The 24130-nt window shown below is 37.8% G+C and overlaps 1 protein-coding gene across 8 annotated transcripts in view; it reads left to right on the top strand.

Annotated features, from left to right (window-relative positions):
- Positions 1–24130, top strand: part of KIF6 (kinesin family member 6) — a 465947-nt gene that overhangs the window by 94049 nt on the left and 347768 nt on the right. For 6 of the 8 annotated variants that reach the window (XM_034660659.1, XM_034660662.1, XM_034660661.1 and 3 more), the window contains one exon: positions 21076–21205. The exons of 1 other annotated variant lie outside the window; for it this stretch is intronic. In XM_034660659.1, coding sequence (XP_034516550.1) covers positions 21076–21205 — 130 coding nt within the window. Of the gene's footprint in view, positions 1–20242; positions 20396–21075; positions 21206–24130 lie in introns of those variants that run through there. One more of the 8 variants, XM_034660664.1, reaches the window with a different exon arrangement.

The following is a 24130-nucleotide window of genomic DNA, read 5'->3' as shown; positions in this document are numbered from 1 at the left end:
TGGGACATCTGAATAAGATCAGTGGATTGTATCAATGCCAATGTCCTGGTTGTGGTATTTTAATATAATTTTACAAGATGTTAACATTGGAAAAAATTGGGTAATGGGTACATTATTTCTTACAGCTGCATGCAAATCTACAATGATCACAAAATGCAAAATTTAATTTTAAAAAGTGTCTATATATTTATATAGAGACATATGTGTATTTAATGTGTTCTGTATTTAGTAATTTAAATGAAAATAAAACATTTATTTTTGAAAGTCCTTATGCCATATGCTATAAAGGGAATATAGTTAGAATCTAACTATGTCTTATGAAGTAAAATAGTGTAACTACTGGTCTTAACCATAAGGAAAATAGTCACCTTATTTTAGTGTAATTTTAGTATTCCTGAATAGGGATACATAATGCATTTAAGGTTTCAAAGACGGTGATGGTTATTACTGTTAGAAAAAAGTCCATAAACTCCAGCATCCAGTATTGAAATCTTGGCTGTGTTGTAAAATAATTTGTCATCAAAGGAAAAAAAAACGTTTATGGATATTAAGTTAAATTCATCAAATTTCTAATACCTACCGGATATGAAACGCTGTTAAGTGTTTCAGGAGTTACAGAAAAGATTAATGCACAGTGTCTCTCCTCATGGCTTATAGTCTAGTCATGTAGAATCATTCATTTATTCAACAAACATTTATTGAGATCCAGCTTGATTCCACACTTTGCACTAGGCACTGAGTTGACTAACATAGTCTTTCCTTTCCTGGAACTCACAGCAAAGTAGGTAAACCTAGTACAAAATAGCATAAGGAGGAATATGAAAACGATTATAAGAGAGGCACAGGGAATGACTAGGGCTTAAAGGAGAAAGAAATCACATTAGGTCAAGTGATCAGAAAGAGAGTCACAGAGAAGGTGGTACGTGATATAGTCCTTGAGGGAAGAGGCAGGACATGGGGTGGTGGAATGTGGCATTCATGTGGATGCAAAGCTGGGGAAGAGCATAGAGCTTGTTCCGTCACCAGTAATAGACCTGTCTGACTGGACCCCAGTAAGGGAGTAGGTGAGAACATTGAGACTGGAAAGGCAGGAATGCAAGGATTTGGCAGAAGGTGCCCTTGGAGATTTTTTTATTCAAGAGCATAGCAGATTGGAACTGACTTTTAGGAAGAAAAATCAGTCAGTAACATGTAGGGCTGAAATGAAATTGATGGGAGTCAGAGAGACTCCAGAGCATTGTGGGAAGTGATTAGGACCATTCAGGTGGCAATGGGAATAAAAAGGAGGGACAGAACTGGAATACGTAATCCAGTGGCTTGACATCTAACTGTCTATGAGACTATAACTGTGTATGAGAATCACCGGGAGTGTTGTTAAAAATGCAGATTCCTGGCCCCTACCTCCAGAAAATTTAAATGTTTGAATAAGCATCCCAGGTGATTCTAATGAAGGTGGTCTGTTATTAATCCCTTCCCTCATCCACCTAAGAAAAGTTCTTTTTAGAGATGCCAGAAAAGTCTGCCCAGAGAAGGAGATGGGGACCTGTTGTGTGCTGGTCCCTGTCCTAGGGACTTTAAATGCAGTATCTCATTTGAGGAGGTAAGTATCCTAATCTGTGTTTTATGGATGACTAAATTGAGGTTCACATAGATACTGTGATATTTCCCTAAGATTCCATGTCTGCCAAGAATGGACCGGGATTGTCAACCTCCGTTTATCAAACATCAGAACTGGGGGTGCTGGTGCTTTTGCCTGGGAGATCCATGTTGTATCCTGGCATTCCATCTGAGCTCTGAGCATACTGTGGTTTCTGGGCATCTTTGGGCCTGTGGAGCCCCTTGTGTGAGCCAAAGCTTTGAGTCCTGTTCAGCTCTGTATGTTGTTTGTCTAACACTGCAAGGCTTGGAGAGTACCTGTTCTTTACCTCAAAGGGAACTTAGTCTAGTAGAACAGATTCATAAATTGATCATTTCAGACTTACATAGTAAGTGATAAGATGCCCTGGGTTCTTTAAGGTCACATGGAAAGATGCTGATTTCCACCTGGGGGTTCAGAGAAGGCTGGGGAAAAACTCTGCCACATTATGGTCTTTAAGCTCAGCTAGGCCCTCAGTCTGCCAGACAATATCTTCATGTACCCAGTGCTTTTTCTCCCATTAGCCACAGTAATTATATCGAATGTCTGTCTCTGTTGTTATGTACTACCTGCCCCATTTCTCTTCCAAGCCACTTGTATCCTTACCTCATACAGAAGCTACCAAATATGAATTCCCTCAACTTGCTGCCTCTTGCCCTGCTTCCCACTCATCTTCTTTTCTCTAGCCTCAGGAAACTGTCCTTTTCCAAGTCAATATTTTCACTTATGGTCAGGACTCGCCTCGGATGGGCCGCAAATCTACTTTATTTGGCCTACACATTTTATGTTTAAAATTTTTTAATTTATTGCCTTTAGCTGAAGCATGGGTTCTTCAGTTCTTATTCCCACCTATGGCATATTTTTCATTTGTGTTGTTTTTCTGGTCCCATTGAACATTTCTGGAGATTCCTGGGACTATAAGCATGGATCTCAAAGTTAAAACTAACTGCAATCTTTGACTGAGTTAATTACTGATTTAGCTGGAAGGCAACCCCTTGAGAAGTAGGGCTGCTGTCTTATAGGATGATCTGAGCAAGTGACCAGTGACCAGTGATGGTCACTTACACTCTATGTCCTTCATGGGTTGGCCAGGGACTGTGTTCTTGAAGAAATGGAACATTGTCAATGACCATAACAGAGGGAATAGAGAACCTTTCCAGCCCCAAAGTGACACTTCTACCCAAAGCCTGTCCCACTAGCTTAATAACCTGTACTCTGAATGGCCAATTGGAAGAGATCATTCTCAATATCTGAAATGTCTTATATAGGAGGCTGTTTTTGTCAGCTCAGCTACCAGAACATCATACCATAGACTGGGTGGCTTAAACAATAGACACTTATTTCTTAGAGTTCTGGAGACTGGGAAGTCCAATCAAAGAACTGGCAGATTTAGTTCCTGGTGAGAGCTCTCTTCCTGGCTTATAGATAGCTTCCTTCTTGCTGTGTCCTTACATGGTGGAGAGAAAGAGAGAGTGCTCTGATCTCTCTTCCTCTTTTTATAAGGGCACTGATCCCATCCTGTGACCTGATCTAAAACCTCATTACCTACCAAATACCCTCACAACAGGGCTTCAACATACAAGTTTTTGTGGCACAACCATTCAGTCCATAACAGAGGTGTTAGCTTTCACCAACAGTTGCCTCATATGTGATGTATAGAAGGATGGGAAGAAACAGATGCAGCATTCTCCCTCATACATCTGGAATGTAAAAATGTACCTGGGATATTTAGGGTTGTTAGTCACTTGAGATTAATTAAGGACAGGGAAAACACTGTCACCTCAGTCTATTCCATCTTTCTCATGTGTTACATATAAACAAATGCATACAGTTTCTTTTTCTAAGATTAAGAGTTGAAATGCACTTTTAAAATTATGTGTTAGTGTGGATTTGTTTTTCTTTGACTTTCTGTCTACTTAGTCTTCATAATTGCTCTATGAATCATTTGGTTTGGTCTGATACAACGTAATTTTTCAATCTCTTTTAAATTTTGAGTATAAAAGCAAAACCATAAGATTACCTAAAAGAGTGTTGAATAATTTAGGCTTGCTTGGTCACTTTATTCTGTCATTTAGAAGAATACACAGCGTTTGGAAACCCATCTGACTATTACAGCTCAACAATAGAGAAAAAATGATTACAACTGTTTGAGAGTGTCAGCGTCATATATACTAAGCACTTAATCTGTTGCAGGAATCTCAGCTCTTTTGGGGCATTATAAAGAATTCATACTGTATGTTTATCCTCACCGAAGTTACCATTTAGTTGGAATATGCAGCATCCACATGAAACACCACAAGAAGCTTCTGCAGAACACAACTGCTCTCAACTGTCCAGCTAATAATGTGTATACATGCAAAAAAAGACATAAAAATGATTTAGAGCTGCAGTAGTCTCATGAATGGAGTCATGTCAACCAATAATCTCCTGTCATAGCCTACTCTCTCAATACTGGCATATGCCAAGACCAAAGTTCTGACTGAGCTAAAAGCTGGCAGCGCTTCCGAGGTGGCAGAAGTGCTGAGTCAGTCTAGAGAAAGGACGCATGGGGAAAAGCCTTTTGAATGAAATCTAGGTGAGTGAGGGGAAGCGGATCTATCAGACAGCTAGAGGGCTCATCTGGACCAGGAGATAAGTGTCACAGGTAGCGCATTAATCTGCCTGTTCTGAAACTTCCATACCAGTTAGCCTATGTATTGTTTAGCTAACTGTAATTGACCTTGTGTTTTCAGATTGAGTTCTAGAACAGGGGAAGGCGTCTTACACAGTGACAGTTATTGTGAACCAGAGATCAGACCAATGCTACTCAGGCTGGCTGGCCACCTATTATCTTTTAGTACATATGTGACTCAATCCAAGAAGGAATCCCTAGGAATAACCCAGTTAGAAGAAATAATGGTAAAAATAGATCCCTTTTACAATAGCAAAAGAAGGTAAAATGTTCAGGGTCTTTGTGAAGACAATACAGATAGTGCCTTTTTAGTGAGAAATAAAAGATTTTGAAGGTAAATGGAGAGCTGTTAATCTAGTTCTGAATAAGAAGTGTGAATACCTTGAAGATGTCAGTTCTTCCCATATGTAGAGGTTCATTGAAATTCCAAGAAAAGTCTTAGGGACTTAAAAAATCAGATAGGAGTCCAGAGTTTATCTGAAAGAAAAAACAACCAAGATGAGCAAAGAAATGTCTGAAACAGAGGGAAATGAGAGAGGACCAGTGATGCCATATATTCAAATTAGATAAAACTCTTAATAATGAAATTGTGTTGTACCACTTCAGAATTGGACAGATGAGGAAGAGAGAACAGATAAACCAGAATTAGATCCTAGAATATATTACTATTTAATGCGGATAAAGGGAAGTGTTATTCAGTCACTGGATTGAACATTTTTGTTAATGAATTAAATAACAACTGCTTATAACAGCAGCCCAATTTATACTGGCTTGACCAAATAATCTGTGCACCCCCACCCCTGACTCCTGCCCTCCTCCTGCCCCAACCCTGCATGCACAGTAAGGATTCTAGAGATGGGGAGTCAGGGCTGCTATAGAAGCTCCAGGATGCTGTTTCGACGTCCTTTTATCACTCTGCTGGAGCCATTCTTAGCAGGTGGCTTTAGTCCTCATGCAGAATGACTACCCTCCCTTCAGCAGCACATCCACATTCCTGGAAGAAAAAATAAGGAAGCAGCCATGTGCTAGCTGAGCCTGTCCTTTAACAGTCTTCCCCAGAAGCTCTATCCTTTGACTTTCACTTGTCACTGACCAGAGTTATGTTACATGGCCAGTTGTAGTTGCAAGGGAGTCTGGGAAAGCCTAGTATTTTAAAATAATTCCCTGAACAAAAATCAGAGCTTCACAGTTACACAGAAGGGAAGGATAGATTCCATAAAGGCAGCCTGCACTGTAAGTCACAATTAGTTATATGATGGAAAAATCCATGTGGATCCCTTATTTCCTTCCCTGCACCTGCATCCTAAAAAATAGAAGAAAATGTATTATTAATACTAAAGGATATAATAACTGATATTTTTACCACAAATCTGCTAAATATTTCGCAAGAAAATCACTTTAAGGAGGAGGAGTTAAGATGGTGGAGGAGTAGGGGACCCCTTTTTCAAACAGTCCCCTGAGTCGAGTTGGATAGGTACCAGACCATGCTGAACATCCACGGAATCAGCCTGAGACACAGGAAGATACATCTGGATCTCTACAAATGAACATCTCCAGCGCTAAGTATTGAGGTACGAAGCGGGAAGCCGTGAAACCGTGCACAGATATCGGAAGATAAACGGAAGGGGGAGAGAGCCGCCGCGTATGGGCGCCGGGAAGGGAAGCGGTAGCCGCCTGCATGGGGGAGCGGGCGGACTCTCGGACTGGTACCCGCGAGAGCAGCCTGAGACCGTGAGCCGGGGAACGCGCATGGGACCACACTGAAACGGAGCTCCAGTGCACTCACTGGAACCAGACTGAGACCAGGAGCCCGGTTGGCGGCTGGTGGTGTTAGAAACACAAAGGACAGAGGCGTGCTGGACCTGGAAGTGAGGGCTGGGACGCCGGGTGTGGGGCGCACATCTCGGGACGCTGCAGGGTTGAGCAGCACCAACAGACAGAATTGCTGGAGAGGATGTCGAGAAAGGGGATCCCTCCTACATTGTTGGTGGGAATGCAAGTTGGTACAGCCTCTCTGTAAAACAGTGTGGAGGTCCCTTAAAAAGTTAAAAATTGAGCTACTCTATGATCCAGCCATTGCACTACTGGGTGTTTACCCCAAAGATACAGATNCAAAGATACAGATGTAGTGAAGAGAAGGGCCATATGCACCCCAATGTTCATAGCAGCATTGTCCACAATAGCTAAATTGTGGAGAAACCTAGATGCCCTTGAAGAGGTGAATGGATTAAGAAGTTGTGGTCCATATATACAATGGAATATTGCTCAGCCATCAAAAAGAACGATTTCTCAACATTTGCTGCAACATGGACACACTGGAGGAGATAATGCTAAGTGAAATAAGTCAAGGAGAGAAAGACAATTATCATATGATTTTCTCGTCTATGGAACATAAGAAGTAGGCAAATCCGTAGGGGAAGAAACGGATAAAGAAAGGGGGGTAATCAGAAGGGGGAATGAAGCACGAGAGACTGTGGACTCTGAGAAACAAACTGAGGTCTTCAGAGGGGAGGGGGTGGGGGAATGCGATAGGCTGGTGATGGATAGTAAGGAGGGCACGTATTGCATGGTGCCCTGGTGTTACACGCAACTAATGAATCATCGAAGTTTACATCAAAAACCAGGTATGTACTGTATGATGACTAACATAATATAATAAAAAACATTAAAAAAAAAGAAAATCACTTTAAGGAAATATATCCATATATTATCATTGTCCTTGTGGTGGGATTCTGTTTATTTTTTTAAATTTTTTCTGCTACCCTATGTTCCAGCAATTTCACTCCTGGGTATTTACCCTAAAGATACAGATGTAGTGAAGAGAAGGGCCATATGCACCCCAATGTTCATAGCAGCATTGTCCACAATAGCTAAGTCGTGGAAGGAACTGAGATGCCCTTCAATAGATGACTGGATTAAGTAGATGTGGTCCATATATACAATGGAATATTACTCAGCCATCAAAAAGAACTATTTCTCAACATTTGCTGCAACTTGGGCAGGACTGGAGGAGATAATGCTAAGCGAAATAAGTCCAGCAGAGAAAGACAATTATCATATGGTTTCACTCATATATGGAACATAAGATGGATGAAGATCAGTAGGAGAGGAGGGGGAAGAAGTGGGGGTAAACAGAAGGTGGAATGAACTATGAGAGACTATGGACTCTGGGAGACAAACTGAGGTCTTCGGGGTGGGGGTTGGGATGGGCTCGTGATGGGTAGTAAGGAGGGCACGTATTGTGGTGCACTGGGTGTTATACGCAAGTAATGAATCATGGAACTTTACATCAAAAACTAGGGATGTACTGTATGGTGAGTAACAATTCAGTAAAAAAATATTACTATAAATTTTTTTTCTGTTTTTTAAAATTTTCCAACTTTTTCACAAGAAGCATGTATGACTTTTATAGTTGGAAAAAATGAACCTTATGTTAAAATGAAAATAAATAAAAATAAACTCAGAACTTGTCAAATGCAATCACATAATCTTAGAGGTGTATAAAGCTATTTCCCTGATATGAAATGCTATGGTTTTCCAAAATTAGAAATCCATGGCCTCTAGATCTATTTACTGCTATAATTTTCCCTAATGTGGAAAACTTGACCACATAATTTTGATGGTGGAACCATTAAGTCTGAATGAGAAACAAGTATTAGTGAAAAATTGCAAGAAAAATATTTTCTTTGGGGAAAAATAGTTGTTAGCTCTGAAGAAGATAAATTTTTTAGTGTATGGCTCTATAATTACTATATGGAATTAGGTCAAATAAGGCATTTCATTAAATGATAGGTTATTTATGAACCTGGAACACTAGAAGGAACATGATATATATGGCTGAATATAATCAGAAATTAGCAAAGGGAACTAGCGTAAGAGAGAGGTACTAGAGTAAGCAGTGTGTTTGATGTGTAAAATATTCATTTTTGAAAAATTATGCCAATGGTGATTGCCTGTAGACAATAGATAAGTGTATGGGAAGCCTTGGGTATGTGCATTAGATTTGGGAGCCATTTGTTTGTTCGTGGTTGCACAGTGATACAGTTTCGGGATGAGGAAAGTTCGGTTAGTTTAATACAGTACAGAAAAGTGACCTTATCAAGTTCTTAACAATCAAAAAAAATTATCCTATTTGAATATAATTTTGGAAAAAATAGTAATGAAAGAATGTTTCATATACATACTAAATCTTAGCGAAATAATTAAACGATGCTAACAAATAAATACATATAACCATCTATGAGAAGAGTGTTGGGTCTCCTACACGTTAATGGTACCTAGTATGATTCTGTCTTTGACTATCGTGGATATTTCTCATTTTGGTCTTCCATTTCCATAGCAGTGGCCAACAGCTTCCAGTTCTCTGTCTTGAGTTCTTTTGATGATACTTGTTTTCATAGCATTTGAATGAATAAGCATAGTAATAAATTACATTAGGTGATTTAATCCTTGACAGGTGCCAGCATCTCTGAAATGGCAGACTTCTGGAAGTAGAATAACCTTAGGGTGTTGGTTAAGTTCTTTTGGAAACCAGATAGATCAGAATTCAAGTCTAATAATGTTTTATAGTTATAATTTAGCAACACAGGTAGATACAGGTAGACTAGAAATAGTAATCATACTATTTAGGAGAGGATATTTACCAATTGAAATTAATGAAATTAATATGGATAACAAGAATTCATCACAGCGTTCACTCAGAATATATTGCAGATTGAATTTGGACTTGTTCTTTTTCTGATAAAGTATTTCATTTGTTAGTATACCATGTGTGTCTTTTAAAAAGTTAAAACGAAGTTTTTTTTTTTCTTAAAGACTTAATTTTTTAGAGCAGTTTTAGGTTTACAACAAAATTGAGAAGAGGGTACAGGAATTTCCCATATACCTCCCATCCCTATACATGCATAGCCTTCCCTACCACTCAGCAGAATGATATATTTATTACCAAGAATGAACCTACATGGACACATCAAAATCACCCAAAGTCCATAGTTTACCTTAGGTTTGTAATACTCTTGGTATTGTACATTCTGAGGGTTTGAACAAATGTATAATGGCACCTATTCATCATGCTAATATCATACAGAGTATTTTCACTGCCCTAAAAATCCTCTGTGCCCTGCCTACTTATCCCTCCTCTGCTACCTTTTGCCCCTGGCAACCAATGATCTTTTTACTGTCTCCATAGTTTTGGTTCTTCCAAAATGTCATATAGTATGCAGCCTTTTCAGACTGGCTTCTTTCACTTAGTAATATGCATTGAAGGTGCCTCCATGTGTTTTCATGACTTGATGGCTCATTTCTTTTCAGTGCTGAATTATACTCCATTGTCTGGATGTACCAAAATTAATTTATCCCTTTACCTACTGAAGGACATCTTGGTTGCTTCCAAGTTTTGACAATTATGAATAAAGCTGCTATAAACATCCATGTACAGATTTTTGTGTGAACATAAGTTTTCATCCCTTTTGGGTAAATATCAAGGAACATGATTGCTGGGTTGGATGTTATGATTGCTTAGTCATTGTAAGAGCATGTTTAGTTGTTCTATTTTCTCTTCCCTCACTTTTTAAAAAATTTTTAAATTTTTAAAATTTAAATTCAATTAATTGACATATAGCGTGTTATTAGTTTCAGAGGTAGATTTTAGTGATTCATCAGTTGAGTATAACATCTAATAGAGCATGTTTAGTTTTATAAGAAATAGCCAAACTGTCTTCCAAAGTGGCTGTACCATTGTGCATTCCTACTAGCAGTGAATGAGATTGCTCCACTTCCTCACCAGCGCCACCATTTCATGTTGGTAATGTTCTGGACTTCGGCCATTCTAATAGTTGTGTGATGGTATCTCATTTTAATCTGCATTTCTTTGATGAAGTAAGATTTGGATCATTTTTTCGCATGCTTATTTGCCGTCTGTATATCTTGTTAGGTAAGGGATCTGTTAAAGATGGACCTCACAGATATATATAGAACACTACACCCCAGAACAACAGAATACTCATTCTTTTCGAATGCACATGGAACATTCTCCAGTATAGATCATATGCTGGTCACAAAACAGGTCTCAGCCAATACCAAAAGACTGAAATTATTCCCTGCATATTCTCAGACCACAATGCTTTGAAATTGGAACTCAATCACAAGGAAAAATTTGAAAGAAACTCAAACACTTGGAAACTAAGAATCATCCTGCTCAAGAATGATTGGGTAAACCAGGAAATTAAAAATCAATTTAAACAATTTATGGAGACCAACGAGAATGAGAACACAATGGTCCAAAACCTATGGGACACTGCAAAGGCAGTCTTAAGGGGAAAATACATAGCCATCCAAGCCTCACTCAAAAGAATAGAAAAATCTAAAATGCGGTTTTTATATTCTCACCTCTAGAAGCTGGAACAAGAGCAGAACAGGCCTAACCCATGCACGAGAAAGCAGTTGATCAAGATTAGAGCAGAGATCGATGAATTAGAAACCAGGAGCACAGTTGAGCAGATCAACAGAACTAGAAGCTTGTTCTTTGAAAGAATAAATAAGATCGATAAGCCACTGGCCAGACTTATTCAAAGAATAGAGAAAGGACCCAAATTAACGAAATTATGAATGAAAAGGGAGAGATCACGACCAACACTAATGAAATAGGAAGGATCATTAGAAACTTTTATCAGTAGCTTTATGCCAATAAATTAAACAACCTGGAAGAAATGGATGCCTTCCTGGAAACCTATTAAACTACCAAGACTGAAACAGGAAGAAATTGATTTTTTAAACAGACCAAATAATTATGAAGAGATTGAAGAAGTGATCAAAAACCTTCCAAAAAACAAGACTCCAGGCCCTGATGGATTCCCCAGGGAATTCTACCAAACATTCAAGGAAGAAATAATACCTGTTCTCCTGAAGCTGTTTCAAAAAATAGAAACAGAAGAAAAACTACCAAATTCATTGTATGAGGCCAGTATTACCTCGATCCCCAAACCAGGCAAAGACCCCATCAAAAAGGAGAATTACAGACCGATATCCCTGATGAATATGGACACCAAAGTTCTCAACAAGATCCTAGCTAATAGGATCCAACAGTACATTAAAAGGATTATCCATCATGACCAAGTGGGATGCATCCCTGGGATGCAAGGGTGGTTCAACATTCGCAAATCTATCAGTGTGATCTTATCAACAAGAAAAGAGTCAAGAACCATATGATTCTCTCAATAGATGCAGAAAAAGCATTTGACAAAATACAGCATCCTTTCCTGATTAAAACCCTTCAGAGTGTAGGGATAGAGGGTACATTCCTCAATCTCATAAAAACCATCTATGAAAAGCCTACAGCAAATATCATTCTCAATGGGGAAAAGCTGGAAGCCTTTCTCTTACGACTTTGGATCATTTTTTAATTGGATTATCTGTTTGCTTATTGCTGAGTTTTCAAAGTTCTTTGTGTATTTTGGATAACAGCTCTTTTCTTTCTTATTTATTTATTATTTATTTATTTTTGCACGTGGTGTCCAGTTGTTGCAGCACCATTTGTTTAAGAGACTATCTTTGCTCCATTGTATTTTCTTTCCTCCTTTGCCAAACATCAGCTTACTGTATTTATGTAGGTCTATTTCTGGGCTCTCTATTTTGTATGCTTTCTCCAATGCCACACTATCTTGATTACTGTAGCTTTAGTAAAGCTTGAAGTCAGGTGATATTGTTTCTCCAATGTTGTTCTCCTTCAATATTGTTTTTGCTATTTTGGGGTCCTTGGTGTCTCCATATACACTGTAGAATCACTTTTTCAATAGTCACAAATAACTAGGAATTTATTGGGATTGCATTGAATCTGTAGATCAAGTTGGGAAGAACTGACATCTGGACAATATTGAGTCTTCCTATCTATGAGCATGAAATATCTCTTATTTGGTTCTTTGGTTTCTTTCATCAAAGTTTTGTAGTTTTCCTCATACAGATCTTGTGTGCATTTTGTTAGATTTATACCTAACTGGTTTTTTTTTGGATGCTAATGTAAATGGTATTGTGTTTTTAATTTCGAGTTCTACTTGTTCATTTCTGGTATCTAAGAAAACAATTGACTTTTGCATATTAACCTTGTATCCTGCAATGTTGCTGTAATTACTTATTAGTCCTAGAAGTTATGTTGTCAATTCCTTCAGTATTCTACATTGATGATCATGTGATCTGTGAACAGAAATAGTTTTAGTTCTTCCTTCCCAATCTGTATACCTTTCATTTCCTTTTCTTGCATGGTTGCATTAAAAGAATTTCTAGTACAATGTTGAAAAGCAGTGGTAAGAGGGACACCCTTGTCCTGTATCTGATCTTAGTGTAAATGCTTTGAGTTTCTCAACATTAATTATGATGTTAGCTGTAGGTTTTTGGTAGTTGTCTTTATTAAGTTGAGAAGGTTCCCCTCTATTCCTTGTTTCCTGAGAGTTTTTTCATGAATGGGTGGTGGATCTTGTTATTTTTTCTGCACCTATTGATATGATCATGTGGCTTTTCTTTTTTAGCCTTAGTATGATGACTTACATTAATTGAGTTTTGAATGTTAAACCAACCATACATACTAGGGATAAATCTCACTTGATTGTGGCATAAATTCTTTTTTTTTTCTTTGTTGGATTTGATCTGCTAATATTTTGTTGAGGATTTTTGCATCTGTGTTCATGAGAGATATTAGTCTGTAGTTTTCTTGGAATGTTCTTTGTATATTTTTGGTATTAGGTAATGCTCACCTCATAAAATGAGTTAGTAAATAGTTCTGCTTCTTTCTTCTGAAAGGTATTATAGAGAATTGATATAATTTATTCCTTAAATATTTGCTAGAGAAACAGGTATTTTTAGTAGGTGAAATTAAATAACTTAATTTTTAAAATGTCGTGTGATTGGTTATATTCTTCATTATCAGTTAAAAGATATAATATTAGATAAAACTATAAAGAAATGGTATGTTTTTCATCCTACTAGAAAGAATTTTCAATAAATAGAAAAAATACCAATTACTTTCAGTCCATTCTGTCTAGGTTAAGACCAATATAAAAATGTATTACAGGTTTGTAAAATTTCTTCAAGGGATATGTTTCAATTATTTATATAACAGAGGAAATCATTTAGATTTTTGGTCAATCTGAAGAAAATCTACCTTTAAAATTGTTTAAATGCAGGAAGAATGGTTCCCCTTACATGTCTCCTAAATATTTGCATCCTCCCTTTTCTCAAATATTTACCATAAAGAGCTTCTGAGAATGTGTGTTAAGCTGGAGGGAAAAAAGGAGGTTGAAAATCACTGAACGAGAGAGTATTTTCTTCATTAAAATGAATAGTGTGACTGTGTTTACAACATGTGAAACATATCCCTTTATTTAGAAGAACCTGACTGGACTCCATTCCATTTTCATGAGGCTGGCCTGCTATTGATATTTCTCTGAGTCAAGGTAACTAACTAGATAGGGCTACTTCTATTCTGGATAGCACCTTCATGTGAATTATTAAAAGGCACCCCTGCCATCTGTTGGAAAACTGTTGTAATATGCTAGTTTTGTTAGAAGACGCTTTACTGCCCTCTGACAGACATTTTTCATAATAAATGCACAAACTTATGATGTGAATTGCACCCCCTTGGACTTGGTGCTGTTGTGCAGGGCATCGCCTACACAATCTCACGGAGCATTTGCAAGTAGGGGAAAAAAAGCATGCACCATGGCAACATGTGTTTACAACATGAAAATGAGAAACCAGATTCATTGCAGTAACTCCTGGAAAGTTCCTGTTCAGCAAGTTGGTGGTATTGGATTGTTGTCCAGGTAGGGTGTGGGGAGGGGAGGGCTCTTTCATTGATGGCTTCCATTATTGAGAACAAGAGCTTGGCTATTGCTCTTTCTCTGTCTTCCAGCCAGTTAGAAAGAGTCTACAAATTCCTACTACTTAGCCAAATGGAAAAGATTCTCTGTTTACAGAGAAAACACAAAGCCTGCTTCTTCCCCATCATTCAGCAGGCCTAGTATACTTAACAGAACTTTTCCACTTAGGTGTCCAAGTTAAGGCTATCAGTGACTTTTTGCTTGAAATCTAAACATTTTAGAAACATTTTGTAGGGAAAACTATTCACAGGCCCTTTCAAGAAGAATCAAATAAATAGTTTGGGGGGTTTCCATCTCGGAATTAGGATGTTTATTCAAGAAACTCTAATAAAGACTTCTTTCAAGCCCATGAAAATTATAGTCAGAATTGAGTGGCAGACTAAGGATTCAGGAAATAGCTATTGATTTGTGAGAGAGAGAGGGAAAGAAAAGGCCGAGGAAGGAAGCAACTTGGTGAGAAACTTTTGCTAATAGTATTTTTTTTTAACAATTGCAAATATTTATACACCCAAAATAGGAGCACCCAAATACAAAAAACAGTTAATACCAAACATAAAGGAACTAAATGATAATAATAGGGGACTGTAACACTCCATTTACATGAATGGACAGATCATCTAAACAGAAAATCAACACAGAAACAATGGCTTTGGGTTTTTTTGTTGTTCTTTTATAGTTGTTCTTTTTAATTCAATTAGCTAACATATAGTACATCATACTATATGATATAGTTTCAGATGTAGAGATCAATAATTCATCAGTTGTTTATAACACCCAGTGCTCATCACATCATGTTTTTAATGCCCATCACCCAATTACCCCATATCCCCACCCACCTCATCTCCACCAACCCCCAGCTTGCTTCTTATAACTTTCATGGTTTGCCTCTCTCTCTATTATTTCCCATTCAGTTTTCCCTCACTTCCCCTATGATCCTCTGCACTGTTTCTTTTTTTTTTTTTAAGGGGTATTTTTGTAAAAAAATTTTTATGTTATGTTACTCACCATACAGTACATCCTTAGTTTTTGATGTAATGTTCCATGATTCATTATTTGCGTATAACACCCATGCACCATGCAATACATGCCCTCCTTAATACCCATCACTGGCCTATACCAATCCCCCACCCCCTCGCCTCTGAAGCCCTCAGTTTGTCTCCCAGAGTCCATAGTCTCTCATGTTTCATTCCCCCTTCTGTTTACCCCCCTCCATTCTTCCCTACCTTCTCCTACCTATCTTCCTATTTCTTATGTTCCATTAATGAGGGAAACCATATGATAATTGTCTTTCTCTGCTTGACTTATTTCACTTAGCATTATCTCCTCCAGTCCCGTCCATGTTGCAGCAAATGTTCTGAAATCGTTCTTTTTGATGGCTGAGTAATATTCCATTGTATATATGGACCACATCTTCTTAATCCAGTCATCTGTTGAAGGGCATCTTGGCTCCTTCCATGATTTAGCTATTGTGGACAATGCTGCTATGAACATTGGGGTGCATATGGCCCTTCTCTTCCCTACGTCTGTATCTTTGGGGTAAATACCCAGTAGTGCAATGGCTAGATCATAGGGTAGCTCAATTTTAAACTTTTTAAGGGACCTCCACACTGTTTTCCAAAGTGGCTGTACCAACTTGCATTCCCACCAACAGTATAAGAGGGAACCCCTTTCTCCACATCCTCTCCAGCAATTGTTCTTTCTTGCCTTGTCAATTTTTGCCATTCTAACTGTCATAAGGTGGTATCTCAGTGTGGTTTTGATTTGAATTTCCCTGATGGCTAATAATTTTGAACATTTTTTCATGTGTCTGTTAGCCATTTGTATGTCTTCATTGGAAAAGTGTCTGTTCATATCTTCTGCCCATTTTTTTATTTCATTATTTGTTTCCTGTGTATTGAGTTTGAGAAGTTCTTTGTAGGTCTTGGATACCAGTCTTTTATCTGTAGTGTCGTTTGCAAATATCTTCTCCCATTCCGTGGGCTGCCTCTTAGTTTTTTTGACTGTTTCCTTGGCTGTGCAGAAGAAGCTTTTTAACTTGATGAAGTCTCACAAGTTCATTTTATCTTTTGTTTCTCTTGCCTTTGGAGATGTGTCATGAAAAAAGTTGCTGTGGCTGATGTCAAAGAGGTTGCTGCCTATGTTCTCCTCTAGGATTGTGATGGATTCCTGTCTCACGTCGAGGTCTTTCATCCATTTGGAGTTTATCTTTGTGTATGGTGTGAGAGAGTGGTCAATTTTCATTCTTTTGCATGTAGCTGTGCAATTTTCCCAGCACCATTTATTGAAGAGACTGTCTTTTTTCCACTGGATGTTTTTTCTTGATTTGTCAAAGATTAGTTGCCCAAAGAGCCAAGGGTCCATTTCTGGGTTCTCTTTTCTGTTCCATTGGTCTGTGTGTCTGTTTTTGTGCCAGTACCATGCTGTCTTTGTGATCATAGATCCTTTACGTCTCTGGTTAAGTTAATTCCAAGGTAACGTATGGTTTTTGGTGCTGTTGTAAATGGGATGGATTCCCTAATTTCTCTTTCTTCAGTCTCATTATTCGTGTATAGAAATGCAACTGATTTCTGAGCATTGATTTTGAATCCCGCCTCATTACTCTATTGCTCTATAAGTTCTTGTAGTTTGGGGGTGGAATCTTTTGAGTTTTCCATATAGAGTATCATGTCACCTGTGAAGAGAGACAGTTTGACTTCTTCTTTGCTGATTTGGATACCTTTTATCCCTTTTTGTTGTCTGATTGCTGTTGCAAGGACTTCTAGTACTATGTTGAATAATAGTGGCGAGAGTGGGCATCCTTGTCGTGTTCCTGATCTTNCTTGGGGAAAAGTTGAAGCTTTCCCCCATTGAGAATGATATTTGCTGTAGGCTTTTCATAGATGGTTTTTATGAAATTGAGGAATGTACCCTCTATCCCTACACTCTGAAGGGTTTTTTTTAATGTTTTTTTTATTATATTATGTTAGTCACCATACAGTACATCCCTGGTTTCTGATGTAAAGTTAAATGATTCATTAGCTGTGTATAACACCCAGTGCACCATGCAATACGTGCCCTCCTTACTACCCATCACCAGCCTATCTCATTCCCCCATCCCCCTCCTCTGAAGCCCTCAGTTTGTTTCTCAGAATCCATAGTCTCTCATGCTTCATTCCCCCTTCTGATTACCCCCCCTTTCTTCTTCCCTTTCTTCCCCTACTGATCTTCCTAGTTCTTATGTTCTGTAGATGAGTGAAACCATATGATAATTCTTTCTCTGCTTGACTTATTTCACCTAGCATTTTCTCCTCCAGTGCCGTCCATGTTGCAGCAAATGTAGAGAAATCGTTCTTTCTGATAGCTGAGTAATATTCCATCTGAAGGGTTTTACTCAGGAAAGGATGTGTATTTTGTCAGATGCTTTTTCTGCATCAATTGAGAGGATCATATCGTTCTTCATTCTTTTCTTGTTGATATGATCTATAACACTGATTGATTTGCAAATGTTGAACCACCCTTGTATCCCAGGGATGAATCCCTCTTGCTAATGGTTCTTATTTTCCTCATCTTTGAAAATGCATTCCACCAGGAGCAAAGTTTAAAACATTCTCACTTCCAGATTAGCCCACCGAGGCAAGAGTTAGTACCCAGGGCATGGCTCAATCTGGGCTCCCATGAGCAAAGGCATGAGAGTGGGTGGGGCTGACACATCGGCTGTCAGGCTTAGTGCAAAAGGGATTTTTGGTGAAGGCAGGCAGGGCTATGAAGGAAAGTACTAAGCCTCATGCCCAGGGATTGGGCAGAAACCAGGAAAGAATCTGAGAAGAAGAACTGCCAAGGGAGATCCTGACTGGAGAGAGAAAGTTGTACCACAGAAGATTCCAGAAGGATGCTAGAGGTAGTGTCTTTTATAGGGTGGCCACAGGTGAGCCCTAAGTAGAGAGAGAACGATGAAAGAAGCCAAACTAAACTGGACGCCAACCTGCTATTTTATTTACTTTTCAAAACCTCCATGGGCAAGAAATCAGACAATTATGAGGGAAACATAATATCAGAAAAGCATCAGAGAGATGCATAGGGATGAGTCACAAAAGACAGCTGAAAGTTCTGACAGAAAAACTGGGTGCATGTGCAAATTGTATTTTGATCAAAGTGACAAAGCTGGACGAGGACCTGGAAGTAAATATAGAAGTGTAGTAGTCTGAAGTCGCCACACTGGAGATCAAAGTTTCTGAATGATTTAGAAGAGAGGAGTAGCTTAGCCAAATGCCTCTGATGACATTTCACTTTTTCCACCTGATTCTTCTAACTATTCTATGTAAATATAATCTCAAATCAGTGACCCATTTAAGCTGTCTAACAAATGAACACTTTCAGAATTCCAAACCTGGTAATTTTCTGCACTTCTTATTTCAGTGAAGTAATGGTGAGAGATTTCTGTATTTGAGTCCCTACCAGCACTTAGGTTTTTTGATTCGGCAATGATATAAACCATGTGGATGGCTAGGTAGATCACAATGTCCAGTTGAGCGTTAGTTATTGCTGTGGCTGATAGATGACTTAGTTTACCCACCAGCTGTAGGGGAAGTCAGGGAGGTAGACAAGAAACTTCCCGTGAAAAGACTAGCTTTTTAAAATTTGCAGTGACCTTGCCTATTAGTAGGTGTAGTTCGAGAGTAACTTCCTGCACCCATAAGATGAGCAACCTTCCCCTTGGGCATTGGGTGTAATGGGGCTGAAAGTAAAGATAAAGAAGCCAGAACTCTCTACCCCATGTATCTACCTTGTTGGGTTATATTCAAGATGAAGTTAGTGGCCTTCAATCTTTACTGTATGCTAGACTCACTTCTTGCTTTTATGACCTCTGATACCCAGACCAGGCCCCCAGAACCATTAAATCAAAATCTCTTAGGACAGGACCCGGCCTCAGCATTTTATTATTTGCTTTTAGTTCTACAGGTCGTTGCGGTGTGCAGCCAAGGTGAGAACAGCTGGGATTAAATGAAACAATGCTGGTGCCTGGCATTCTTTGGGTGCCCAAAGAACATGAGCATTCTCTTCTTTGAATCATTTCCTGCTCCCCCAGCCTCTCCCTTTTCTGAACCTGCACAAAATAGTGCTGTCTCTGGCTTGGCCATTCAACGTGTAGCACAGATGACTTGGCCTCAGAGTTGGAGAATTTGTGTTTATCTCCATGTTGAAAAAAGAACTCCCTTCTATTTTCACTTTGAATGTACCTATCTCCTCACTTGTTTCCTGTTTTTATCTTCCTTCCAGTATTACTTAATTTCTTGCATCCAGAATCTGTGGATTTAGGAAGAATTCTGACTTCTGTGTCCCTAGTGACTGAATTTACTAAACCTTCTCGAGCACTTTAGAAAGTCAGGGTGGATCTAAAGTTTAAGGAATGGAGAGGGTTCCTAAAAATAGAACACAATTCATCCGTTTCAGTTAAAAATGCCTTCATGTTTTCCAAGCATTTTTCAACTCTTAAGCATTTTTAATAAGCTCACTTATGAGTCTTGTTGAAAAATAAATAAAATACATTTGTTTTCATTAAGGGAAGAGATCTTTTCCATCTTAGTTGGTATTGTTGAAGGAGAGAAAAAGGAGTCTAAAACTTGGCAGAGGATGACATTATTAGTGACGTATTGGTCACAGATGTGCTGTGGTACAGCTACATTTTCTTTCGTCAGTTAGTAAACCCACAAACGACATCTGAAAGCCCAGATAACCTCTACCAAAGGGAAGGATGAAAAATAATGATATTTGCAAAATCTTTATTTTTAAGGTATTCTAGATGTGTTTTTATAAAGAGACAAGTGACACACGTCCCTTGGTTATTTATACTTTTAAAAGAGAAGTAATGCTAGATGAAGCCAGCCTTCACTTATCATCAGTTTCAAATGCGTTAAGCAAGTGCAGATACACCGAGGTACTTTTTGGCAATACTAGTGAATTATAAGATTTTCTTTCCTTAACAATTCTTAAGAAAATCAAGGAGGCAAAACTCAAGAGTCAGAAGTAATTTTATTGTTTGAATCGGTGGGCCTTTGAAGCAGAGTATAAGGAGTTCACATTGTATTCAGTTGCAGAAAGTCCTAAAAGGATTCCAGGGAGAGTATTGACAAGCCAACTCTGGAAACAGGATTAAGATTCATTTGGGGAGGAAATGATGTTGGCATCCCATGAAGGCAGTTGCAATACATGAACATAATTCCAGACCTAAAGCTTTTGATGGTAAGAAGGGGAAAGGTATGTTGTAAAAAAAAAAAAAAAAAAGGATCAAGAAACACATTACACATTTGATGGACATAAAAATAATAATGATAAACTAAAACTTTATTATAAGACTTCTTGAGAATTTTAAAATTCATCTTGATAAGAAAACTAGACAAGGTAATAACTCCTGGAGGGATGATAGATACTTCAATTTCTAGCATGTTTAAATTGATGAGCTAACCAGTTTGAAAGTCATGTAAATTGAAAGTGATATGAAATTGAACAAAAGGGAAAAATTAGAAGAATAAGAATTAGTGCATTACCTATGTAAGACACTGAATTATGACAGAGAAAAAACAATGTAGCCAACTTTCTTGATACATAGGTAGAAGGATATCTATTTGCATTTTTAATTCAGCAAGAATAGGTATGATTTAATGATCCGATGATTGCAAAGACAGATGACCTTGAATTAGGAGCTTGTGACATATTTTTCAGCCCCCAAACTATTTAATAGTACTGTCAAGTGAATGTCAGTATTTGATGTCAGTCCAGTGCTTTTTGGTGTCTTGTGTATTGTTTGATTTTATAAGTTCAAGATGTAGTACTATACAGCTTTTTAAAAATAAACCTGTTAGAAAACTTCAAGTTCTTTTCATTCTCAAAGTACCTTGTTTTGTTGCTTCGCATTTTCCTAGGAAAGTGACAATACTGGAGGACCCTGATCAGAACATTCACCTGAAAAACCTGTCTCTCCATCAGGCAGCCACAGAGGAAGAAGCTCTGAATCTGCTTTTCTTAGGAGACACCAACAGAATGATTGCAGAGGTAATAAACTTTTCTCTGCAAGCTGTTTTTCCATATTATAACAGCTAATAGAATTTTAGGGACAGCACAACCTTAAAAACAATCTCATCCAAATCTCATGTTACAGATAAGAAAACCTAGATTCAGAAAATTGAGACTTTCCTAAGGTCATTCAACTTAGTTAATAAGCTGGGACTGAAATCTAGACTTTTAACTTCTATATTTTCAATTTTATACAAATTAGTTTGCAGATAAGTGTTTTAATCATAGGAATTGTTGCATAATTTTTGAAATTTAAAAATGCACAGTTCATTATTCCTAACCTCAGATCAGCCAAATGTTGGCATATGTTTACATATCCATATATTTTCCTGTATTCAGGGAATTAATATTTATATGGCATATAGAACAATACGTGGAACATGGGAAGTGCTGTATGTAGTTGCAGCTATTGTTGGCCGATCTGCAAATACTGCTGCGGAGTGTAGTGACTATGCCGCAATGCAATATTTGGGATATATTTATACTAAAACTTACTTACTGTTAATCTAACATTTGAACCTAACTGGGTGCCTGTATTTCACCTGGAAACCCTAGACAGGAGCCAGGACTGACTAAGCTTGGTCAGAGGCCCTGACCCCAATCAGTTACTGACTGACGATGGAGAGTCACAAAGCTCTTACCCAGTGACATTGAAGTAAAGGAATGGGTGTGGGGTGGTGTGGGAACAGTTCCCCAGATGAATAGCTTACTACTGGCACTTCCTTTTTTGTTTTTTTAAATTGAAGTATAGCTAATATACGATGTTATATTAGTTTCAGGAGTACAACATAGTGATTTGACAAGTCTATACGTTATTCAGTGCTTGCTACAGTGAGTGTGGTCACTCTTGGCACCATGTGATGTTACTACAGTATTACTGACTATGTTCCCTATGCTGCACTTTTCATCTCTGTGACTTATTTATTTTATAACTGGAAGTTTGTACCTCTTAATCCCCTTTACCGAATTTGCCCATCCTCATCTACCTCCCCTCTGGCAACCACCAGTTTGTTCTTTGTATTTAAGTGTCTGTTTGGTTTTATTTGTTCATTTGGTTTTTTTGATTCCACATCTAAGTGAGATCACATAGGATTTGTCTTTCTCTGTCTAACTTATTTTGCTTAGCATGATGCCCTCTAGGTCTATCCATGTTGTTGCAAGTGGCAAGATCTCATTCTTTTTAATGGCTGAGTAATATTCCATTGATTCTATATAGCACATCTTCTTTATCCATTCATCTATTGATAAATACTTAGGTTGCTTCCATATCTTGGCTATTGTAAATAATGCTGCAATAAACATAGGGATGCCTAAATCTTTTCAAATTAGTATTTTTGTAGTTCTTTGGGTAAATACTCAGTAGTAGAAGTACTGGATCATATGGTAGTTCTAGTTTTAATTTTTAAGGAAACTCCATATTTTCCACAGTGCTTGCACGAGTATGTATTCCCACCAACAGTGCACAAGGGTTCCCTTTTCTTCACATCCTTGCCAATACTTGTTATTTCTTGTCTTTTTGATATTAGCCATTCTCACAGGTGGGAGGTGGTATCTCATTGTAGTTTTGATTTGCATTTCCCTGATGATAAGTGATGATAAACACCTTTTCATGTGTCTGTTGGCCATCTGTATGTCTTCTTTGGAGAAATGTCTGTTCATGTCTTCTGCCCATTTTCTAATTAGGTTATTTGTTTTTTGGGTGTTGAGTTTTATCAGCTCTTTATGTATTTGGATATTAACCTTTTATCAGATTTATCATTTGTAAATATCTTCTCCCATTCAATAGGTTGCCTTTTTGTTTTGTTGATGGTTTCTTTTGCCGTGCAAAAGCTTTTTGTTTTGGTATAGTCCCAATAGTTTATTTTTGCTTTTGTTTCTCTTGCCTAAGGAGACATATCCATAAATATGTTGCTAAGGGCAATGTCCAAGAGATTACTGCCTATGTTTCCTTTTAAGAGTTTTATGGTTTCAGGTCTCATATTTAGGTCTTTAATCCATTTTGAGTTTATTTTTGTGTATGGTATAAGAAAGTGTTCCAATTTCATTCTTTTGCATGTAGCCGTCCACTTTTCCCAGCACCATTTTTTGAAGAGACTGTCTTTTCCCCATTGTATATTCCTGGCACTTTCCTTTTTAAAGCATGCTTCCTGAGTTCTGTGTTTTACCTTGTCTCTGATAACAAGCAGTGGGTGAGGATAATAAGCTGGGAGAATAAGAAGTCTGAGGAAAATCTCTATCAAATGACTTTTTCTTCCTGTCCATTTCTACTCTCGAGAATGTACTTACTGCCTTAGATATAAGATGAGTAAATGGAAACCAAATTCAGATAGTGAAAGGGTGGTGCTGACATTGGTTATTCTGCATCCTTAGTTTTGCTGTTTTTTCTTCTTTTTTTACCAGTTCTGCATGAATGCTTTTCAATAGACTATCGTATATAGGTTGAGCTTATTGCCACATTTAATATGGATTTAAGAACCTTGGAATTATTATTTTCATTTAAAGAATGTTTTGTGTATTTTTTAAATTTCCAAATACCTTGTTTTGCTTTCCAATGTTTTGCGTTTGTGTGTTGCTTCAACATTAATTGCCCATGTGATTATTCACCATGCTCTTATTTGTCATGATAATTGAAGCTTAAGAAATAAAAACGGAGTCAGAATTAGGGAGTATAATGACAAAAGATTTAGAATGCCCTATTAAAAATCCTGAGTCTCCATACACAGTTTAATAAAGAGCAAACCTAGAGATACAGGATATAACTGAGTCCTGGCCATCCACAGAATATGAAAGAGAGAAAAAGTAAATTCGTAAATGCTATTAGAAAACAAATAGAGACTGGTATCCAAGATCTACAAAGAACTTCTCAAACTCAATACACAAGAAACAAATAAATTATAAAATGGG

Source organism: Ailuropoda melanoleuca, chromosome 5 (genome assembly GCF_002007445.2).
Source record: "Ailuropoda melanoleuca isolate Jingjing chromosome 5, ASM200744v2, whole genome shotgun sequence".
NCBI classification, from domain to species: Eukaryota; Metazoa; Chordata; class Mammalia; order Carnivora; family Ursidae; genus Ailuropoda; species Ailuropoda melanoleuca.
Note: the sequence above shows the minus strand (reverse complement) of the source record. Positions and strands in the feature narration are given on the sequence as shown.